Here is a 17101-nt window from a genome sequence, read left to right as displayed (position 1 = left end):
TCCTTTTCCGTACTTTCTATTCACTTTATGAGACAAATATGAGCTCCTGTTTCTCTTGTTTTTATTTATTTATTTTTAGGAACTATCCCTTTTTCCTTTAAATTTAGCCATAAATAAGTTATGTTAGTTAATATGCTGTGTTGTGTGATGTCAAATTTCCTGCTGGAGCTCTAATGGCTTTTCGTAACATTAAAAGTGTTAAATTCACTCTGTGCAAATGAATAAATCATGAGGGACCCCTTTCCATCTTCTGCATTGAGTCTGATATATTTTTCATTTGTGAAATTGTATTCCAGACAGGAAAAGGATGATTCATAAAACACAGGATGCTTTTAAATCTATAAAAACTCGCAAAGTCATATGCAAATTCAAATACGGAGCATGCTATTCCTAGGACATGAAGGACTGACAGAGATATGAAGCTTACAAGCATACAATGCACTGCTTAGACTTAGACTTAGGCTAGAATTGTCATGTCTGATATGATCAGGCTTCTTTACCTTCAGGGTAATTGTGAAAGAAAAGCACATTTCGGTCAAATGACACATTTTGGAAAAAAAAGATACACTATAGTAGCAGATATTTAGAATGAAGGGAAACTAGATTGTCATATGAAAGCTTTTCCACCATATTTGAACTGTACTGAAGTTGAACTGAAATACTATAGAGACATAACATTTACAATGTAATCATTTTCATAATTTTAAAAAATACAGTACAGCCAGTTCTCTATGTTTTTATAGTTTGTGTTGCTCTCAGGTTATCCTAGCCTCAACACATTTCTACCTCTTCTAAGTCCCCAATTCTGAGGACCGATAATGCCACATTTTTATGGTGTTCCCTTTAAAAACTACATGTAAATGCATCATTATAACCTTGATAAGCAGCTGTTACCGCAAGCATCTAAAATGGTGCACAATACCACATCCTCTTGGGACAAATCTCTTATTATTATACAGGCTGTCCTTGAACCTGTCAATATACTGAATACTATCAAACTCAGCAATGTCAGCATATTTCTAAAGCATGACAGATTCCCTTCAGTATCTGGTGCCACAGCCTGAATGACTTATTACTGTTCAACAATAACTCCTGCTACTTTCCTACTGTAGATATACCCTCAAAAGACCCCTGGCACTTTAACAGAATAAAGCCTATGAAAACTGTGACGGATAATGCAATGCAAATCTCCGGTTTGTAACCCAAACTGTACTGTCAGTGGAGGAAGGTGATTCCCCTATCTCCCTCCACAGCTGTAATCAATTCAAATATACCCCTGCCAAACAGGAATAGACTTTCCAGTTATGACAAAAATTATTCCCAAGATTGGTTCTGTTAGAAGGTGGTTAAAAAGTCATTATTCTCGGGCGCGAGAGGGAGGTCTGTGTATATATATCCTCTCTTTACTTCTAATGGTTTTTCTAGATTAAAACAGCACACAGTTAAGCAAGTCTACTCTGTGTTTCGCGTAATTGTACAATATAAATCATGTACATTTTCAGGATTTAAAGCAAACACAAATCTGCACGCACACACTCTTTGCATACAGAGCATTACACAACATGGCATGTTACATGGAGGATGATGAATTGCTGACCACTTCCTTTTAATTGATAGGAACACAGAGTGAGCCTGGCACCATTAGCATCAGCATCATCTGCATAAACAAGAGCGCTTTGATTGATTAGGGCAAAAAAATACAACGCAACAGTTTCATCCCATTTTTTTCAGTTTTCACAATCCTCATTTGAATACTCTAAATTCATATTTTTTGGTATTTTTTTAGCTAATGCAATACATAACCTATAGAAGGTCAACCTGAACACCTTCAAAAATACAAGAAAATGAACTGACAAATTAAAAAAAACCCTAAAAATGTAGGTTTCCTGACAGTGAGATAAGATTTGCAAATTAGAAAGATAGTGCTGCATGGCCCAATGGCTGGTGCTACAGGCACTCATCAATATGGCAGGTACAGTGGGGGAAACAATTATTTGAGCCCCTGCTGATTTAGTAAGTTTGCTCACTTATAAAGATATAAACACTCTCTAATTTTAGTGGTAGTTTCATTTTGGAGAGACAGAATATCAACCAAAAATCAACAACATGTCAGTGGGTGAAATAAGTATGTGATACTCCAGCAAAATATGACTTGGTGGATAAACCCTTGTTGCAAAGGACAGCTGTAAGACGTTTCTTGTAGTTACTTAAGAGAAGAAGTTTCTTATCCAAGATTTTACAGTACATGGTTCTGTCCATTGGCCCCTCAATGTGATGAAGTTGTCCTGTACCCTTAGCAGAAAAGCATCACCTAAGAATAATCTTTCCACTTCCATACCGACTATGAGGATGGTGATCTTTGGGTCATCCTCACCATTTCCCTTCCTCCAAACATAAATAATATTGCTGAATTCCAAAAAGTCTAAATAGTATCAACAAAAATAAAAAACTGAATCATTTTTCATCCAACAAAGCAAATACACACAGCAACTGAAATATAGCTACAAGTCCAGCATAGTCTAGGACTGCGTAGCACTCCCTGGGTTGAGGTAAAGTGCTCTAAGGTCTGATGAACATTTTGAATTATAATTCCTAAAACTTGCAACTAGACATTGAGGGTCCTTGGGCCTTGCCATTGTAAGAAGCCTTCATTTTTCCGTGTGTGAGTCATTTGGGTGCTCATGATTAGTAGTCGGTGGATTACGCATCAGGCTGACATCCTCTGGAGGTTAAAAAAAAAAAATGCTATGGTGAGCTACTATTTGCCCTCTATGCAAAGCTGTCAAACAGAGTTGAATGTGGAACATTATTTTCTTACAAGATTAAGTGGCATATCATGAAACACTGAGTTCAAGGTCCAATCAGAGTTATGAGGATAGTCGAGGCTGGTAGTCATGAATTCAGTTAAATGACAGTTAACAATGGCCGCCAGACTGTTTAAGCTTTCATTGTTTATATTCCTGCTGCTTTGGTGGATTGAACAACAGCTTAAGGCCCCCGCGGGGAGCATTCAAAGCATTAGTGGTGTAGTTTCGAACTTTAAGAAAATTAGTTTTTAGAATCTCTCAGTGTACAGTGCCATTTATTCAATTTCTTTTTCTTCAGCTGCATCCATCCCATTCATCAAATTTGTCATATTCTCCAAAAAGGTTAATAGAAATGACAAAGCCACTCATGTTTTGCATTTAATTAGTAGTTAGCTTAATGTGTTCCAATAAATTGTAAACAGAGGCTTTCAGTACTCCGTGGTTTCTTTGGTTAACTACTTTCGATACAGGCTATGTAAGTAAATTGATTTAGAATGATAAAAAGATCGTTTCACGGGAACTACTTAGAAGGTATCCTTTATCAGGAATTAATGTCCACCCTGCAGCCAGATATAATTGACTATTCATCTAGATCTTGGTATAAAAGGTTGTAAGTACTCTGAGATGGAGGCTGTAATTGTCTGGGAAAAGCCACTTTAACCAAAGCCAGTGTTTCAAGGCACAAAATGAACAAGTTAAATACTCACAATAGAAACAATACTAACACTATTAGTCAATTATAACCAGTTATTTTTTTTGATTGCTGAAATCTATAATCCTGCTGAAGACCACGACTGTCAAGTACAAACTATCAGCACATTATATCGCTACAGAAAATGGCATTTATTTACTGAGCACATATGCTTGTATACGTACACATATAACAAGTAATAAACACAAGGATCAAATATGGCACTACAGTCACAAACAGCATCAGGCCCAGACAGGCAGGGAGAAAATGAAGGCAGCTGCAAAGTCATCTCAAACAGATGGAGTGAGAGGAGTGTGATCCAGGTGAGAGAATAGATGCATTTGTCCCATGGTGCTGATGGTAGCTGTCCAGACACAGTCATTGTAGCACTATACTGAAGCATCTGTTGTTCGCTGCTCATACTGCTAATGATGATGAATGTTTGGCATGATTGTGTCTTGACACATGAGAAAAAACAAAATCCTTCACTCATATTGTTTTTCTGATGCCATGTTGCAGACATGGCATCAGAAAAACATGCCTTGTATGCCGTAGACCTCTCCCTGAAACTAGATGACTTTTCAGGTTAATTCCTTTAGAAATAAAATTTATGTACTTAACTAGTTAAACTGCAAAAGCTAAATTGCTGTTACAGCCAACTATGAACACATATAGCTTATATTTTATTTCTGCACACTTGGTGTGGAGCACTGACAATTTTGTTGTACATGTAAAATGATAATAAAGGACAATTCTATTCTATTCTATTCTAAACATGCCATTTTTAATGTTTGGTTCATACACTAGCAATTTGAGGATGTTGCACCATACTTTGGAGCACAGAATGCAATTGATCATTTCTTTGCAATAAAAAGATGTGTCATTAAATCTAAATTTGAAAGCATGAGATAAATTTGAGTAATCATTTGTTAAACAGGTAAAAGACACACAGTTTTAGCTACACATAAAAAAATGCTCTATAGATAGCAGATATTTGATGAAAACACACTGTTTTAGTGCAATCTGTCTTGTCTCTGCACATTGTTCTAATTGCGTCCAAGTAGCCTACTGGATGTTTACAGTTCAGTACCTTCATTGTGCTAATTGCAGCATGCCGCATTTCCCCGTGTTAGACTGAGATATGATTTCCCCGTGATGAGTAGTACAGTTTATAAACTAAATCAACCCCTGCACTCCTGTGTTATTTTTAATCATCCAGCATGATGGTAGATTCGGGGGAACAGGCTGTGGGCAGGGGTTAGACTTCTCACTGTAAATGCCTCGACCAAAATGTCATGCTCATGCATACTGTCATGGTGGACAAAGAGCATGAGGAGAATGCAAAGTAGGCCTGGTAGTGGACCACAGGGAACACCCTTCCATCATCTGTCTAAACAGGCCTGGAGGGCTCAGATCACAAAAAACACCCTGACTTTGCTCTGTACCAAGGTGCGCCTTTGGGTTTGCGCTGGATTACACATTTCACTGTAATAGTTTTTTAAGCAAACCCACTGTGGGTATTCATATCGCAAAAGACTCATTCAGAGTGTTGAGGACCTGTCACTGTTGCTGGCAAGCCTCATTGTGCACTCAATAATAGCCCATTAAATCCATTCTTCCTGCTTTTCTTATCTTTGAAAGACCAGTCCTTGGCTAAGGTAATGGGTCAGTGAGTAGGGAGCTGATTAGTTGATTTCACTTATTTAAATATTTTTGTATAGATCTACTGAGTGGAAATGAAAGGTGCTTCGTTCCATCACCGGACCCATGGGAAAGCCACACGACTGACTTCCATCACAATGCCTGACGTATTGCTTTGTTTCTTGGAAACTGCAGCACAAAGCCACCACAGGGCTGTAAATCTTAATAATCCAAGCAGTAAATAGTAAAAGAAACTCAATTTCAGACACTTTTTGAACTTTTTCAAAAAGTCGGTCCCTCTTTCTCTCTCTTTCTCTCTCTAAATAGACACACACACACACATTTCACACAAACCTACACACTTAGCAAAGCTCTACCATATACCAACAATTTATCTTGCATTTAATGCAACTGATAAACTTCACTTCCCACACTATTACTTTAAATTATTTTTTGCTTTCCACTCGGATGACTAAATAAATAAATAAATGATCAATTAAAAAAAACCTCTTTGACAAACAAATGTATCTTGATCCACGCTGAAAGCAACATTTGCTGGGTTGCCCTATTGAAACGGTTTTGCTGTAGGCATCAGGCATCGTGAGAGGAAGCCCGTGGAGCTTTATCATTAGTGCACTGCCTTGAATCTGATTTAACAGGATGACTAATCTCATCCAAGTCAGTGGTTCGTCAACAGGAGACAACTCCAATGAGGAGAATATCCGGTCACAGTCTTATTTTTATCCCAATGAAAAGTGACGAGAGGAAGCTGACCAGATGAGGACAGGAGAGACGAATAATGACACTCTGCTCTGTCTGTGTATGTGTAAGTCTGATGAATATCTGCATACTATATTGAATATTGAACACTGGCATGTAGCTACCACCTTTTTGTTTGTAAAATGTATTCTGTCAACATGGTAATTGTAAAATCACCTTTACAGTATGCTGAAAGTGTAATAATACAGAATCAGATAGCATCCTGTGAGCAAGCATTTGTTGACAGTGAGAAGGAAAAGACCTGTTGGGGATGAGGGGAGAGAGTTTAATAACTGATAATAACAACTACTGCTTAAATGCAAAGTGGAGCATTAACACCACTGAAAAGGCTCAGGGTCACCTGATCCAGCCCTAACTACAAGCATTTCCAAAAAGAAAAAAAAGATACAAACTGGGAACTGGTTACAGAGAAGAGGGGGCTGAAAACTGAAGGCTCTGCCTCCCATTCTACTTTTTAATACCCACAAGTAAGCCTGTAGTCGGAGAGCGAAGCGCTCTACTGGGGTGATATGGTACTGTGAGATCTTTAACATCAGATGGAGCCTGATTTTTCAAGATCTTTTATGTGAAAAGAATAATTTTAAATTGGATTCTGGATTTAACAGGGAACCAATGAAGCAGCGCTAATTTACAAGAAATATGCTTTTTTTTTTATCTAGTCCCTGTCAGTAATCATGCTGCAAAATTCTGAAGAAGATGATGGGCAGCCAATCAGATGAAAGTGGGCTTATGGTGATGGACAAATAGTTTAAATGCTTGTTCAGGACAGTGGATGAAGTTTTGCACAATCATGCAACACAATTGTACCAGGAATACGACCACAATAATGGAGGAAATTAGCATAGCAGGTTCCTTCACAGTTTAATTATTCCATTGATGAGTGCAAAGCATGTATTTTTACATTATTTCAAAGGACAACAGGAAAATCTACATACAAACCAGCAACTGTGTGAAATACATCATTCCAGTCATGGTTTATTGTCAATATTATATCGATCCATGGTTTATTACTTATATATATAATATGACTTATTGACAAATAATTTAAATCCCTTTAAAAATAAAATCAACTAAACCAAACACAGAAGCCTAAAACAAAGGCTTTTTCTCTCTATGTGGAGTAGTTTAGGAGTTCTCAATAGACAGATTATGTATACTGACTGCACCATACTAAACTAAATATGCATTTGCACATGCATGCATGGATGTGCAAGTTAGAACTATTTCCCTGAATTGTCAAGAATTTAATTAAACTAAAGCCAAGATGACTTTACAAATTACATTTTTTCCCACATAAGAACAGTCAGTTAGATTTGGTCTCTTTAAATCTCTGAGGTGAAACCATGTCACCTATAAAATTGTGATTCTGTGACAAATGATATTGAGCAATATATAGGTAACTGTCCCCAAAGGATTATGAAGCAAACTTATGATGTTTATTCTATTGCTGGGAATGTGTAGGTCACAATAAAGCAAACCATTTTTTCTAAAGGGGTGATGTGAGGCAATAAATGACTTAGTTAAGTTAGTCCCTTTATGCAATTTGTCTGGAAGTAATCTGATAGCTCTGGGAATAAGATTTTATCCATTTATTTTTTATGTCTTAAAAACACCTTACTTTTAATACACTTAAAGTTTTTATTTTTTTCCTGCACCCTGAAGCATACCTCTGTTTATGTCCTTTGGTGTGATTCTATTCCTTTGTCTTCTTCTGATCCCTAAAAAAGCATCATCCACTGCAATTCAGTACATGGAAAAAAGATTCTAATTTTAAAAACTTATTCCCCACAGTATCACTCTTCAAGGCATTAAACCATGCAGTAGAGTTCACTGAGCTGTATCCAGCACTTCCCAGAAGAAATGTCCTCTGCGTGACTTCTTACAGAAGAGGAAATGAAACTCAAACAATAACAAACCAAATGAATTTGTGCGGAACTATTTCTAGCTTGCAGACACTTGTGAAATATGAGTGAAATAAATCAGCTTTGCCTTTTGGAGGACGTTGGGGCATCACAGGTCTGCAGCTTCTGCTATGTCAGTACACATCTCATCGTGCCACATTTAGAGTGCCAAGCAATGCTGAATTGCATTTATTGCACTTATTGGCAAAAATTGCACATTTTCATGGATCATAAGGATTCTGCCTCGATTCTGTAAACAATGACAAATATTACCTTTTTTGTGGTTGTTTTGTTCGTGTTTGAGTGTGCTTCTTTCCATTTTTAGTCTTTCAATATGTAGGTAAATAGACATAGGGAATAAGGTCAGTGCGATGTTTACCAAAATATTCAAATGGTGATAAAATACATACACCTTGTTTGAAATGTAGCTGCCAATAGGAAAAGTCAAAAAGTCAGTTGGGTGGTGAGATCTCGGCGACAAGTTATTCTGCAGTGACAGATGACATTTCAGTGAGGTTTCATCTGGAGTACTCTGGCGCTGAGGCAAAGCTGGCCTTTCACTCCGTCTGCCTAACTAGCATTCATCAGCAAACGCTAACACACAATGTCCGCACACATACACCACCCACACAGGAACAGAAAATTTAAATGGCAACTGGCTCTGTGAGTGTAATGCCCCCTTTTGTTGTCGTATTGCTTCAATTGTTTTAGATTCTGCAGTCATCAGTACCTTGCAGTGTCCTTGTAAGTTTTTCCCATTCACATCGTTATGGATATTTTTTCTTTCTTTTGTCTCCCATTAGTCTGTTTCCCAATACTTCCAGTAATGCAAAAGTCCTAGATTGAGATTGTGGCCCATTACATCAGTGGCCAATGGCTAAAAGCAAGTTCTGCAGGCAGAATGATGTTTTATTCAATCCTCCTTTATTCCTTATTCTTTTCCCTCTTCCCTCCCTTTCTTACCCCACGTTTTCTCTGTTATCTCATTGCATAGGCTGAACATGTGACAGCCCACTGTCCGAGCTATTCAAATCAAGGTTAGCTTGTAATACATGTATCCCTGCCTTCATTTTAGGTTCAGAAGCACAGCAGTAGGCATGCATAGAGACACAGGGTGACAAAGGAATCCTCCCCCAGTGATTTATTTGAACTTTTCCTCCCTTTGAAATGGCATCACAGAGGCTCTGCATGATTAATGTCATCACACTTATATACACTGTTCTACCCAGCTGCTCTATCCAGCTAAATATTTGAAAACCAGGAACTTCCCAATTCATGGTGAAAGGTCTGGATATAGATTGATGTGAGCATTTTCAGCGTTTCCAATTGCTACACAGTCAGCTGAACATACCCAATAAGTAACAAACCAGTGGTGAATTTTTACAATCTATGCAAATAAGCTAATAGTGTATATTTGTAATATTGTATTGAATACAGTTGAATATGAAAAAAAGATGCACAATAAAACAAAAAGCGATAAACAAAAATAAAAATCATGATCTCAACTACACAAATTTTATCTTGGATAAGAAGGTGATTTCTGAAACATTCTTTGATTTACTAGTTAGTTCACTAGTTAGTTGATTCTGATTATTATTCTTGTTGTTGTTGTTTATTGATTTATATTGAAACCCAAATGCAGATATTTCTGAATGAATTCGAGCTAAACAGAGTACTAGTGGAGTTGGTCCCATACATAGAGCATAAGGGGTTGCTGAATGGTTTGATGAATATGAAAATTATAGTAATCACAAGCTACAATATTTCCTCCAGCTCTAGAAACTTGGAGAAGTGATGCCACAACTTGCCAAGCTGCTCCGATGGCACTCTGTAGCCCTAACTAAAACACTATGCTGGGATTTCCCTTCGATTCAAACTCTTAAAGATAAGATGTTCTTTTATTAACTTTCCTGGAGTAGATTTATTTTAATACTTTTAAACTTTTGGTATTACTTTTTATGTATATGTAAAGAGAATTTTCACAGTAACTTGTGTGCATTGACATTAAATATTATAAATATTGACATTTATTATGGTCAGCTGTTCATGTATATTCATCATGGGCATGGTTGTTGTGGTAACAGCAAAATATTTAAAAGATCCAAAATAAATTCAAACTTGTGATTCTTGTTATTAAAGATACATGCTGTACACTGATCCCATCCTGGATAAAGAATAGTTCAAAGAAACCATTAAACGACTTAATTTAATTAACGACTTAATTAAATTACCATGACAATGACGCAGATAATAAGTAGATGTAAACTTCTCACAGCAACTGTACTTTTAAAACCTACACATTACAAACTAAATTTAGAGTTGAAATCAGTGAAAATTCCTTATCAACTTTTCTTTACTTTAAATTAAAAAAATAAAAATAATAATTCTGTGATCAGGTGGAAAGTACCTGGACACAAAAGTAATTTCTCCAAACTAAACAAAGAGACACACTTCAGTCCTTCGGAGATAATTTCATTATTTCATTACATATACTGCTTGCATTTAGACGATACATCTGTTAAGTGTTGTTGTTCCTAGAATTTCACGGTCTGACTTGTAGCTGAAATATTCCCTTGCATGGCTAATTCCACAATGATTCAGAGCAGCAGCATGGAGTGTCTTCCTGTTGACTCCATGCTGAGATTCTGATGCTTCACTTTGCACCTTTTACCTATGAGACTAAACAAGAAGATTCATCCAGTGAGAGTAATTGGAACTTTTCTAATTATTGCCACAATCATAATCATGCTTGTACTGCAGCACTGCCTCTTTGGACACTGGGGTTCCACTGCTACGATGGGCACACAGTGGGAAAATGCTAATCAACATCCTGCCTTCATCAACTTATTGGTGACTGGTACACAGCAAAGAGCCTCTTTTCTCTTTTCAAGGGTGGATGCAATCAGACGCAGCACCCATCTATATTTCTTTCCTGAAAGAAAAGGGGAAGCAAACATCTTTGCAGTGGCTCCCCAGAACAGAAATAGAATCTGAATTACAATCGAACTTAGGGAAGTGAATCCCTGTCTGTTTAACTATCTTCATGAATGAATGCTTGTATGATAATCACTGCAAATGATGTAGTATGCTAATTTTTTTTTCTTTCCTTCCACATTTATTCCATCAAGAATACTGTTTTCTCAATAACAACATAAAGCAGTTCACAAGATACACATTATAGACTAAACTTTCTTGTTCACATACAGTTTAACAGCCTGAAAACGATTTCTTACCTCCTCCCACTGGTGGATGTAGCGAATGAGTCTAGAGAGGCGCAGGAGGCGCAGCAAGCTTAGTATCTTGGTAAAGCGGACAATGCGTAAGGCGCGTGCCGTCTTGTAGAAATCCGAGTCAATGCGCGTCTCCACAATGAGGAAGATGTAGTCTACGGGGATGGAGGATATGAAGTCGACCACAAACCAGCTCCGCAAGTACTTGATCTTGATCTGTTGCGGATCTAAGATGATTTCTGTGTTATCTTCCTTGACGATACCCGTCCTGAAATTAAGAACCAGGTCCATGAGGAAGAAGGTGTCGGAGACAACGTTGAACACAATCCACGGCGGGGTGTGCTCATCCTTGAAAAAGGTGATGCCCACAGGGATGATGATGAGGTTTCCAACCATCAGCAGCAGCATGGTCAAATCCCAGTAAAACCTTGTTGATGAAACACATGGAGAAATGTAGAGATATAATGAATAACAAAGTCAGAATATAAAAATATGAGCTAACTTTGTTGTGCTTGTCTTTCAAAAAATCCAAGAAAATTTATTTTAATGGAGAATGAATGTTCTATAAATTAAATTAAATTAAAAGATAAAAGAAGACAACAGTTTGTAAATATCAATAGTGTCATTTTCTTTTAACTTATAGTGTGAGAAGTAATAAAGTGGGCTGCTTTTTTATTCTGATTGCTGTGTTATATTCAAGCATCAATGACATATACATATACAGCATAAGGCATAGTAAAATAAAATATGCATGTTTGATGAACTGAGGAGACCAACATTTGCTCTGTGTTAGACAAACCTTTAAGAAAAGGAATGTGTGGCCTTTCGCTTTTTCTCCCATCTGGCAGCTCCATATTTCATTCCATATTTATTGTCCAGTGTATCCACTATTAATATACCTCTACACCTTGGATCTCCTCTATTGTACTAATTTCCCTCTTATTTACACAGTCTCTTGCTTCTACTGACTTTCATTCCTTTCCTCTCCAGAGCATACCTCCACCTCTCCAGGCTCTCTGTTCCACCTGCTTCCTACTCTGACTAAAGATCACAATGTCATCTGCAAACATCATTGTCCATGGAAACTCCTGCCTGACCTCATCAGTCAACCTGTCCATCACCAGTTCAAACAAGAAGGTGATCAGAGTAGATTCCTGGCATAATGCCACCCACCTTGAACCCATCTGTTACGCTAGCACATCTCACCATTGTCTTGCTGCACTGATACCTGTCCAATAACAACCTTAGATACGTCTCTGTCACCCCTTACTAAACCTCTGCACTTTCTGATTCACTAACTGTTCACTAACACCCAGCATCTCCTCACCTCTGTTTCCTTAACCTACATGTGAAAGGAAACAGAATGGTCCGCTCCAATCACCATTTTCTCTCCCTTTGGAACACTCAACTGCTTCATCCAACTTACTTATTAGAATTCCTCTTTCTGATATGAAACCTGTGGGGCATACACATGTACAGCATTTAACATCACCCAGTTCCCTTTACCTGTCAGAGTCCCTGCCTTTCCTTCTCTCTCATCACTGACCTATTTTAAGCTTTTATTACTGTGCATATGTACTGTTTAGCAAGCTTACATGAATATGGTGTAATAATGGTTTAATAAACTCTGCACTTATGAACGTAGCCGATATGTATCCATGACAAAAGGGGGCCTGATATGAAAACATTTGTGCAGGCATGCATCTAAATCACACCTCAAAGGTCAGCGGAGGTTAACTGTTAATTAAAACCTGTACTGTGACCTCGTCAATCTTCCAAACCAGAGAGTTTGGATATAAATTGCGCACTCTGCTGGCTCAGTAATTGAATCATTGTGCACTGATGCAGTGATTTACCCACCCACTTCTAACTGGGCCATAAAAATTTGTCTTTGGACAAAACTTATATCAAGAGCAAGGCTATAAAAATGAAGAAGAATGGATGTTACATATATAAACAAGATAGGATAGAGATTTTTACTGAAAGCTCGCTAGATTACAACAATAAATTACTGCTGTTTGACTTCTTTGTTGGAGCTAATGTCAGTAGATTTCATGATTTATTCTGAGTATGTTTCAGTAAATATATCCAGATAAACAGTTCAAACTCTAAGAACTATGAGACATATGTGTGATTAAGCACACATTGCCATTACACACCTGTAACATATTCACTGATCTTCACCATTGCAGCAAACAGTTTGAGTCCTTTTAACTGTACACAAGACAAAACACTTTTATTGATGCAGGAGAAAAGCAAACATTGGAAATCGCTACTGTTTGCAGTATAGTACCCCTATTTCTGGTTCTCATTGTTATATCTGAGCACACAATCTCTGATACACACATCTATGGATGGAATTTACATCAGTTTGGGTGAAAATGTTAAAATGTTTCTTCAAAAATAGCACAAGCAGTTATCTAGCAAATATGAGGTTTGTAATGTGTTTAGACAGTTCTACGGCATGCAGATACGTACACTACATCTCAGTTTTATGTGAATTGCGCACACAGACACATTCACTGAGGAAACAGTGACAGTAATTGGAATTCTTCAAAGTAAAAGGGTATCTACTTTTCCAGATTGTTGTCAAGTGGAGTTATATTTAGACCGACCCTGCCACCACTGTGTGCTCACATTAAGACTGAAACCCAGAAGGACAAGTAAAACTTTGAAGGAAGAAATGCAAACATTGGCAAGGGCATTTGTGTTTCATACTGCCATGATTCCCCAATATCAAACAATTTAAATATCCTTTACATGAAATAAAGTTTTCCCTATGTCTCACAGTATTTGTAACCTTCATTTTACTACTTATATTAGTTATGAATGTGCAGCAAGACACACAAATTTTTCTTAAAAAAGGCATGACTGTTTTTATTATAACTGATCAAACATTATAATTTTGAGGAAAAAATAAAAATCAATGAATGAAAGCTTAAGGGAAATGTTTTTTCTTTTTCCATGTTTGTGGTTTCCATGCCATAATAACAACATTAATGACAACTTTTCCTGACATGAATTAGTCCCGTCTAACAAATAAATTCAGTGAACACCTCTATTTAAAATGTTTAAGGCCTAGGACTAGGATTACTCCATGTCTGGGAAACTGAGCCTAAAGGTCTATTGCCATACTAATAGGTCTGTGAAGCTGGATTCAGCCAGGGTGGTGCTTTGCCTGTACGATGTCAATAATAACATGCTTAAGCACATTTAAGAGCAAATATTGCTGCACAATAAATAAATCTAAATATGAGGCAAATGGAAACTTTGACCAGACAAAGCAGGCGCTCTGTAAATGCGCCCAGTTAAATGAATTTTAACTGTGTATCTTTTAGCTACAGAGAAAAGGAGAAAGCAAGCTATAGAGATATAGATTTGACAGTTGTCCAAGTACTGCTGACACCTGTTTGATCAAACCTCACTTATCACTATTGACACAATGATTGATTAAAGAAAATACAAATAAAAAGCAAATATTGAATCTGATAATTATTGATTTTGGCCCAATACAATATTTAGGGATAAGCAGTTACTTTCAAAGAGCAGTGTAAAAATCTCTGTGATCTCAGTGTGTCTCTATCAATAGACTGTTAGACTGCAGGCATGTTTGTTCGTGCATGCATGAATAAATGCTCATGATTTCTCTTTTTCAGTCTTGTGGCTGCCTTCTAATGGAGGTCAGGCCACCTAAACATAGCAGGGATCCATTTACTGTGTTTTATTATGCACTAGGATCCTGACATAGGAGACATTGTTCTATAAATATAGTTGGGTGAGCCTGGGATGTTAGACTGACATTTCAAAGGCATTAAACAATCCCATATCTGTATGTGCATAGAAAATCAGAATTTTCACCTGTGTGATGGGATACCACCTGTTTTAAAATAAAAGCAAAAGGAAGTCAGCTAGTATTGCTAGGTTAGCAGGGCTTTTATTTTGTTACACGATTGTTAAGGTGCTCCCGATTGATGCCTCAGTTATTATGGGCACCGAGGCATCAATGAAAATGTAAAACTGGTGTGAAATCCAAGTTTTATCCAGTAAAGAAATACTACTTCTATGTCTGGATCTTAGTCCATTACATTAGTTCTACATGAATCAGTCTTTTGTAAAACACAAAGAATAAAACAGTGACAATGTGACTTACAAGTTTATAGCAAATTATGGAAAAATGTGGCCAGAGATCACATTTTATGAGCAATTACATGACCGCTGAGGAGTATCAGAGATTGCATGACAAAAAATATGAATAACAGGAAGGCTGGTTTGATGGGTGTGTGTAAAACATTTATATATATTTTTTATTAATTAGTCTAGAGAAACATTTAATATATATATATATATATATATATATATATATATATATATATATAGTGGTGGAATAGCTCACACCTAGCTTGTTATGATGCTCAGAGTTCACTGTACCGATGAAGGGAGCCCTGACATTTTGCTGTCTGCAGGGACAGAGTCACAGACCACTATGCTCTCCGGTGGGGTGACCAGGGACAGCAGGAACATGTTGTCACCCTTAGAGTGCATCTGACTACACGATAAGCCTCTCTCATTCTCCTCACCCTGCCAGCCAGGCTACCTGAAGGGGACTATGAGAGCCACCGCAAACAGCCTTACACACACTTACCTTTCAGAGTAGCTTATATCTAAATCGAGGAGGCACAAGGCTAGGATACAAAAATGGAGTCTATACAGTATGGGACTGAATTTACAGAGAGCAAATGTTCATAATTTTGCATGTGTGCACGTCTGCGCCCCTGTTTACATTTTGATTGTAGAAATATCTATCTGCTGGCTACCATGCTGAGAAAATGACGGATGCCATACAATCAGATTGACTGTCGTGTCAGAATCGGAAGGCTTTTGATCCCCAGCTCCTCCAGTGAGAGTGAGTGTGATAGATAAAGGCTCTACAGTTTGTGAATGTGAATGTGGCTTGTGCTGTAAAGCACTTTGAGTGGTCAGTAAAGACAAGACAAGTGCTGGAAAAGGAACTAGCTTTAAATGTCAGTCCCTACATCAGTACAATCTGTTTACTGCAAAGCTATACACTCTTTCAATACAAACTTCAGGTGTGTAAGAGAACATGAAAGTTTTTCTTCCATGTGGAAATGTCAGTTTGTATGTATTCATATACAGTATGAGTTATTTCACTGAAGCTTTTAATCTGTCATTAGCTAAGCAGTTTAAACCCACTAATCCCACAGTATATATATATATTAAAACTGGTTTGTCGACCCATATAACCATTAAGATTACTTGGCTAAGGTGAGAGATTATCACTGTTTTGGTGAGAAGCGTTGAATGTATGTAAGAAGGAGAGTTTAATCACAGTGTTCATCATCTAATCCTCACCACTTAACCACCAAACCACCCACTCTAACCTATTTTTCTGACTGTAAAAATTGTTGTTCTTCTGGAGGTCATGAAAAACACTGTTATTTAAATGACCATGAGTCTGAACATTCATTACTGCCATGATTTTGTTGAGGGAGAGCTTCTTTGTGTATAGTAGGTCTGAAGCAAGACTTGCTATCTTAAAAAGTTTTTCTCAATTTCTACAGACTAGACATTGGAGCACTTGTTTTTCTATGTACTTACTTAATGTTTAATTTATAATTTTGTAGGGCACATACCAAAATAAATTGTGTTTGTGCTACAGTGTCTTCTGATAAAGGAATTAAAGCATTTGAGGTACAGTGTGAAGTATTTAATTACAGATTGCAACACACTGAAAATCTTTCATTCACTTCTCCCTTTTACAGACATACAGAAAAATGACTGTCGCTTAAACATGAAAAAAGCCTTTGTGGACTAATATTTGATATGGCAGTTCTGAGTAACTGTAGAAACTTGGGACCTTAGTTATAGAAAACTCTTCAAATACATTTCTGGAAATAGATCACCCTAAATCCTAGTCCTTAATGTGTTTTGATCTTGGTAAATGTAAACTTAATGCAGTGTACTATGACTGATTTTTTTAATCTGGTTTTGAAAATGATGAAAACCAATATATATATTTCTCTCCTGAGCAAA

At 37.1% G+C, this 17101-nt stretch overlaps 1 protein-coding gene across 1 annotated transcript in view; it reads right to left on the bottom strand.

The window, feature by feature from the left end:
• Positions 1-17101, bottom strand: part of hcn4 (hyperpolarization activated cyclic nucleotide-gated potassium channel 4) — a 71583-nt gene that overhangs the window by 41692 nt on the left and 12790 nt on the right. Inside the window, exon 2 of the mRNA XM_019360172.2 lies at positions 11054-11477. Within this exon, the coding sequence (XP_019215717.1) occupies positions 11054-11477 (424 nt within the window). The remainder of the gene's footprint in view (positions 1-11053; positions 11478-17101) is intronic.

Source organism: Oreochromis niloticus, linkage group LG1 (genome assembly GCF_001858045.2).
Source record: "Oreochromis niloticus isolate F11D_XX linkage group LG1, O_niloticus_UMD_NMBU, whole genome shotgun sequence".
NCBI classification, from domain to species: domain Eukaryota; kingdom Metazoa; phylum Chordata; class Actinopteri; order Cichliformes; family Cichlidae; genus Oreochromis; species Oreochromis niloticus.
Note: the sequence above shows the minus strand (reverse complement) of the source record. Positions and strands in the feature narration are given on the sequence as shown.